The sequence below is a fragment of the Cyanistes caeruleus genome, chromosome 3 (assembly GCF_971803275.1).
Source record: "Cyanistes caeruleus chromosome 3, bCyaCae1.hap1.1, whole genome shotgun sequence".
Classification (NCBI taxonomy): domain Eukaryota; kingdom Metazoa; phylum Chordata; class Aves; order Passeriformes; family Paridae; genus Cyanistes; species Cyanistes caeruleus.
This window is the reverse complement of record NC_141703.1, coordinates 1873419-1880555: the sequence shown is the minus strand read 5'-3', so window position 1 is coordinate 1880555 and position 7137 is coordinate 1873419. Positions and strand designations below refer to the sequence as shown.

Sequence of the window (7137 nt, the reverse complement as noted above, 5' to 3'; positions counted from 1 at the left end):
TTCCCATTGCAGGAGTCTCCTTTGGTGTGCAAAAAAATGAAAGAAAGAAAGGAGAATTGCTGCCTTCCCCTCTCTCAGGGCTGCAGAAGTGCTCAAACCTTCACCTGCTGCTCCCACAGAGAGGAACGCTGGCCTAGGGACTCTCTGCTCTTGGATATTGGGCAAGGGAGGGAGGAGACACTGGGTTGTCCCTGGGGACACAAGAAATGGGTGAACATCCCATCCCAAATACTCACATGCATCATGAATTCATTTATAAGAGAACTTTAGGATCATCCAGTGCCACCATCATCATCTCAAACCATGTCCCAAGAACCACATCCAAAGTTCTCCTGAGCACTCCCAGAGACAGTGACTCCACCACCTCCCTGGGCAGCTCATTCCAAGGCCTGAGCACTCTTCTGGAGAATGTTTTTCTAGTCACTATTTGAAACCTTCCCATTTAGAATGGCCTTTGGGCCACTTCCTGCCATCCCTTCCCTTGGCCTGAGCAGTACAGACCAACCCCCCGAGTTTTCTGGAGAGCCTGGCAGACCCCCCAAAGCACTGATCTCTTTTATCAGCTCCCTCAGTGTTCTCTCCATGTCCTTCCCCAGCAATCAGGCTGAGCCACATCTTCAAGTTGTGCCACTAATGTTCAGCCACAGCTACATAAACCCAGGGCAGCTTCAGCATCTTCCTCCTTCGTGGCTGTGCTTCCCCAACCAAAACACTCAGCACCATGTCCACAAGAAGGAAGAATTTTATTGTTTCCATGTGACTGTTGCCATGGTTTCCCTGGGAATGACCAGGGCAGCTCTCTTAGACAGTTTCTCTCATGATTTTTGTGAGTTTCTGGATCTTGGACCTTGTTGACATGTCCACATACTTCTCCCCAATGTTGACAATCATGCCACCAAGGATTGATGGATCAGTCTAAGGAAGGAACATTGAACAGAAAGTCGATCAGCGGAAGTTTGTTACCATAGGGTACAAGTTTTACACTAGCAAAAAAAATATACAAAGCTTTTCAAAGGGCCCTTTTTGAGGTAACTTTGTGCTCATTGTCCATCATCATCCAAAGGGAAGATTTTAGAAATGAAAACATCATCATGTCTACAAGAAAGCCCAGAACTATGTAACAAAGAAACTGGATTCAATAAAATCTTTTTCTGAAAATCACAGACACAGAAACCCTTAACAAGAACTTAGTGATATTTATTTGTAAGTCAAAAATCCAGACCTTAGTCTGCAGCTTCAACACCTCTCCTTTAGCTAGGAACCCATTCAGAGCGCTCTTCAGTTCAGTGAGGTTTGCCTCATCCAAGGGCTGAAAAAAAACAGAAGGAAAATCAAGGACTTAAAAATACTCAAATGTTATAATGAGAACCCAAATTTTCTCCTCAGGTCCCTTGGAAGACACTTCCTGGAACAGGAATAACGCAAGGTCAGGACAGGAACAACAACCACTTTGTGCCTTCCTAATTTCATGAAACATTTTCTTGTTTGAATGAAGAACGGGGGCAGCTCTGTGTGCAGACCAGCCTGACTTTTGTCAGCCCATGGCAGGACAACCATGACCTGTTGAGCTGCAACGGGATGAAGTTTTCATTTTGGATCAGGAACTGGTGGATATCAATTGCTCTTTGCAGTAATTTTTCAGCTTGGCAGAGGTGAGACATGTCCCCACAGCAAGTACTTCAATCTCAGAGTGCAGCATTAACCGGGAGAGGTTTGTCTTTTCTCCCACTCCCTGCTGCTGCCCTGATCCAGAGCTTCCCCGCCCACCTGAGCCGTGGTGACTGTGCACACCACCTCCCCTCGGAAGGCGCTCATGATCTTCCCGAAGGCAGAGACGATGCCCGGGGTGTAACGCAGGCGGCCGTTCTCAGCCAGCAGATCTGCAAAAGAGCCACGCATCGAGGGGTTAAAGCACCACCAGAGGCAGATCCGAACAGCAATTCCCATGGATGGCATGGCTGGGATGTTCTCCTGAAGCCCAGAGGTCACTCACTCATCAGGTTGACAGTGATTGGGGACATCCTCTCTTTTGCCAGGGCGTCATTGACGGCTTTTTGTTTCACTGAGCTCTTGGTGTGAGGGTTCATCACCACACTGGACAGCTTGGGGTCCTTCAGGAGGCTCTGAGGGAATACACAAGGATGTGACAAAGGCCAGGGGATTTCCTGGCATCACAAGGCCCACCTGGAGCAGCCAACGTAGTCAACAAGGGCATTCCTGGAATGAGAACAAAGCTCTGGAGCTCATGGGAAGTGAAATGACAGATCCAGCTAGAGAATCAAGGAATGGTTTGGGTGGGAGGGTACCTTACAGATTGGACGGACCTAGTTTCACCCCATGCCATGGGCAGGGACACCTTCCACTATCCCAGATTACTCCAAGCCCCATCCAGCCTGGCCTTGGACACTTCCAGGGGTGGAGCAACCACAGCTTCTCTGGGCACCCTGTTCCAGGGCCTCCCCACCCTCTCAGGGAACAATTCCCTGGCAATATCCTATTTAAGCACCAGGACCACAGGCAGGCAGTACAGGAGCCAGCAGGCTGGGAGCCTCACAGGGCACAGGAGCCCAGCCCTCTCCCTCCTGAGGAACAGCAGGGAACTCCCCCTGCTCCCACCCCCGGGAGCCCCGGCTGTGGAACACCTTACCCACACCCTGCTCAGCTCCTTCTCCACCTGCTCCAGCTTCTTCTGCTTGCTGGCTGCCGAGTAGAGGGCGGTGGCATAGCGCCCTTCCAGCCCATACACCTGGATGGGTGGCTGCGGGAGCGAGGGCAGGAACTGAGCGGGGGAGCCGGGGAGAGACCCCCGCCCCTCGCCCTGGCCAGCCGGGAGCCAGCGCTGCACCCTCCCCTCACCGCCACCATCTCGGCCCCTCACAGCGCCCTGCCCCGGCACCTTGACCAGCCTGGACACCTCCCCTGACCACCGCGCCTTGTCCGGCTTGGGGACCCCCCATCCTCGCACCTCGATCAGCTCGGAGACCCCTCCCGAGCCCTTCAGGACACCCCCTGCCCCGTATCTTCACCAGCTTTGAGACCTCCCTACCCCGTCCCTTGGACAACGCCGCTGCCCCCTCACCTTGACCAGCTTGGACACCGGTCTCGCTGCCGTCGTACTCAGCTGCCGCACCTGGCGGGGAATAAGGGGGAGAATGGCGGCGTCTGCGCAGCGCTCGAGGATGGGGAGGAAGGGGAAGGTCCGAGACCCGCGCGGGGCTGGAGACAGCACCGTTCTCCCCCAAAGCCGTCCAGGCCCCGCCGCCCCCCAATTTCACCTTCAAGACGAGCCCCGCTGCCGCCGCCATCTTTCCCGGCTGCCCCCAAGGGTCACCACGCACTGCGCAGGCGCAGCGGGGCCACGCCCACCCCAGCGCCGGTAGGGGCCGCTCCTGCCGCGGGGCACGCTGGGAGCTGTAGTTCCGCGGGGCGGCGCCTTCGAGCCTCGCGCCCCCTGCCGGCCCATTGAGGGAGCACAGCCCCCGCGTCCCCACGGGGTCCCTGTGTCCCCAGGGTCCTTGTGGTGCCCTTATGGCGTCCTTGTGGTGTCGTTGTGGTGTCCCCAGTGTCCCTGTCGTGTCTCCAGTGTCCCTGTGGTATCCCTGTACCCACAGTGTCCCTGTGCCACTGGTGTCCCTGTGATGTCCCTGTACACCACAGGGTGTCCCTGTTCCCTTTCCCTGTGTCCCTATGGTGTCCCTGTGCTCACCATGTCCCTGAGTCCCCAGTGTCCTTGTGCTCCTCAGTGGCTCTGCCACTGTCCCTGTGCCCTGGTGCCCCCCAAGGACTTCTCCAGCATGGGAGCTTCCCAGAGGATCAGTTTTTCCAGATCCAGCTGCTCCTGTGTGGGTCCTTTTCCATGGATTCAATCCTGCAGGACGTGCTCCAGCGGAGGTCCTTTTTCCCAAGGAATCCCAGGTCTTTCCAGAAAACCCGCTCCAGTGTGGGCTCCTGTCTCCACAGGGCCTCAGATCCCGGCCAGGAGCTGCTCAGGGTGGAATTCCCATGGAATCACACCTTTTGTGCATCCCCTGCTCTGGCATGGGCTCCTCCACGGGCTGCAGGGGGGTTTCAGCTCCTCCATGGATCTCCAGGAGCTGCAGGTGGATTTCAGCTCCTCCATGGATCTCCAGGAGCTGCACCTGCCTCAGCCCCACCTGTCCCTCCATTCAGGAGGAACATCCTGGAGCATCCCACGAGTTTTCCCAGACTCAACATCAGCTGTGCTTCTCTGACAGAAACCTCCATAAGGTGGGATTTATTTCTTCCCTGTGGATAAACTCCACCCCAGCACCTCCTGATCCAAAGGATTTTCCAGGTGGAACAAGGCAGGCAGTTCTGTCCCTCTCTCTGGTGACCTTGAGCAACTCACTCAGGTCCCTGAATTATCTGGAATGGTTCAATTCTTCCTATCCCTAATTATTCCATCTTTATTTTGTCCCCTCAACAAAGCTGGCACCGAGTCAGAGTCATTCTTATCTGGGCTTGGGTGGTGGCTGCCATGGAGATACAGAGCCTGGCAGGGATGGATGGATGGATGGATGGATGGATGGATGGATGATGGATGGATGGATGGATGGATGGATGGATGGATGATGGATGGATGGATGGATGATGGATGGATGGATGGATGGATGGATGGATGGATGGAAGATGATGGATGGATGGAGGATGGATGGATGGATGGATGGATGGATGGGAGATGGATGGATGGATGGATGGATGGATGGATGGATGGATGGATGGATGGATGATGGATGGATGATGGATGGATGGATGATGGATGGATGGATGATGGATGGATGATGGATGATGGATGGATGATGGATGGATGGATGGATGGATGGATGGATGGATGATGGATGGATGGATGATGGATGGATGGATGGATGGATGGTGGATGATGGATGGATGGATGGATTGATGGATGGATGGATGGATGGATGGATGGATGATGGATGGATGGATGGATGGATTGATGGATGGATGGATGGATGGATGGATGATGGATGGATGGATGATGGATGGATGGATGGATGGATGATGGATGGATGGATGGATGGATGATGGATGGATGATGGATGGATGATGGATGGATGATGGATGGATGGATGATGGATGGATGATGGATGGATGGATGATGGATGGATGGATGGATGGATGGATGATGGATGGATGGATGGATGGATGATGGATGGATGATGGATGGATGATGGATGGATGGATGATGGATGGATGATGGATGGATGGATGATGGATGGATGATGGATGATGGATGATGGATGGATGATGGATGGATGGATGATGGATGGATGGATGATGGATGGATGGATGGATGATGGATGGATGATGGATGGATGGATGGATGGATGGATGGATGGATGGATGGATGGATGATGGATGGATGATGGATGGATGGATGATGGATGGATGATGGATGGTGGATGATGGATGGATGGATGGATGGATGGATGGATGGATGATGGATGGATGCAGGAATTCTGCAGGATCCAAGCACTAGGTGCCGCTCTTGCTGCAAATTCCGAGCGCTGGGATCGTTTCAGGACGTCAGGACTGGAGAGTTCGAGTGAGGCTCTTTAGGAAACGCGGCTCAGCGTCCCACCGGGAATAAGGCAGTGGCTCCAACAGGATTTATTTTGGCTGTTAGGATTAAATTCCCTCCTCTCTCCCTGGCTGCATTCCGGGGGGACACTCCAAGGCACGAGGAGAGGTTTGAGCCTGACATAACTGAGACACAAGCTGACAGACTGGGAGAGCTGTGGGTGCTCAGCTGGAGAGGAGAAGCTCCAGGGAGAGCTCAGAGCCCCTTGCAGGGCCTGAAGGGGCTCCAGGAGAGCTGGAGAGGGACTGGGGACAAGGCATGGAGGGACAGGAGCCAAGGAATGGCTTGAGAGTAGGATTTGATGCGATCTTGGGCAGGAATTGTTCCCTGGCAGGGTGGGCAGGGGCTGGGATGGAATTGCCAGAGCAGCTGGGGCTGCCCCTGGATCCCTGGCAGTGCCCAAGGCCAGGCTGGACATTGGGAGCTCCTGGGACAGTGGGAGGTGTCCCTGCCATGGGGACTTTGGCTTTGAGGTCCTTCCCAACACCCAAACCATTCTGGGATTCTATCACTGTGCTTTTCAATAACTTTAAAAACTACTGAGAAAAGCATGTCTAAAATGTAGAAAAATACTTGCTTTTCTTTAATAAAAATCAGGTTTGGCTTTTTTCTTTTTTGGTGATAATGTGCCTGCATTGAAGTTTTCAAATTGATTTATTTCAAGTGTTGTTTCATATCCCAAATTATTTTATTGTTATTCCAGAACACCCTGTGATCTTGCAGCATTTTAATAGACAGAAAAATTGGCTTTTTGAGGCCAGGGAAGTCAGGGAGTGCTGAGGGCACTTTAGTGAACTGGGGACTGGGTCAAAGTTTGATAATGCTTTCAGGAATTAAAATCAGAGCACTTTTCACAGGTTAATTTTGGACAAATAACATCCCCCAGTGATAAACAGTTTGTACCTTGATGGCTTTGAAGGAAAATTGAAGCCTGGATAAAACCTGTCCTTATATTTGGATACCTGTCACAATAAGGGAGTCCTCCACTACAATAGATGGGAGATTTCAGGAGTTTTTTCCTTCTGCAAAGCAATTAAATTCCCCATATTGCCCCTTTGACATTTCCCTAGTTTCAGTTTGGTCACTTAATGAGCACTCAAACATCTGCAAGGTCAGGAGAAACACCTGGAAGAACATTCCCTTGTGGCTCTGCCCCTTCAGTGTTTGTAGGGTTGTGACCTCAAAGTGCTCTTTTCAGTCATGAGAAAACATCACTTTTTTGTCTCCTGCTGAGTCAGACCACAACTGAAATCATGCAAAGTGTGTTTTATTTTCCTTTTCACTGAGAAACCTCCAGAAAGAAGGTGACAATTCTCTGCCTGTGGTGGTGCTGGGGAGGTGTTTCCCTCAGGGCCCTGCTTCAGGAGGTGTCATAAAAACTGGAGCAAAGCTCGTCCAACCCCACAAACACCTCGTGGCACAGAGAGATGGAAAAGAGGAGGTTTTAAACAACCCACCTGAGCTCTTCATAGAGGGGAGACAGCAGCAGGTCAGTGCCACAAAACCTGCTGGGCTCA

At 52.4% G+C, this 7137-nt stretch overlaps 1 protein-coding gene across 2 annotated transcripts; it reads right to left on the bottom strand.

Moving 5' to 3' along the window:
• Window positions 1–724: 724 nt before the first annotated feature.
• Window positions 725–3494, bottom strand: ATP5PO (ATP synthase peripheral stalk subunit OSCP). Of its 2 annotated transcripts, XM_086883932.1 has the most exons (7): window positions 3276–3494; window positions 3080–3130; window positions 2648–2758; window positions 1994–2123; window positions 1768–1880; window positions 1223–1309; window positions 725–915 (listed from the first exon to the last, which is right to left on the bottom strand). In XM_086883932.1, exons 1-7 carry the CDS (start codon window positions 3303–3305, stop codon window positions 802–804), a joined length of 636 nt encoding a protein of 211 aa, XP_086740058.1. In that variant the 5' UTR covers window positions 3306–3494; the 3' UTR covers window positions 725–801. The 2 variants fall into 2 exon arrangements, with proteins under 2 accessions (XP_086740058.1, XP_086740059.1); XM_086883933.1 differs by lacking the exon at window positions 2648–2758 and having other exon boundaries at window positions 3276–3374.
• Between the last annotated feature and the right edge of the window lie 3643 nt (window positions 3495–7137).

Coding starts and splice junctions, on each gene's coding strand:
- ATP5PO (XM_086883932.1), bottom strand. CDS start 3,305: ATGGCGGCGGCAGCGGGGCTCGTCTTGAAG. Junction 3,131..3,275: donor CAGCGGGGCTCGTCTTGAAG/GTGAAATTGGGG, acceptor ATTCCCCGCCAG/GTGCGGCAGCTGAGTACGAC. Junction 1,881..1,993: donor AATCACTGTCAACCTGATGA/GTGAGTGACCTC, acceptor GCTCTTTTGCAG/ATCTGCTGGCTGAGAACGGC.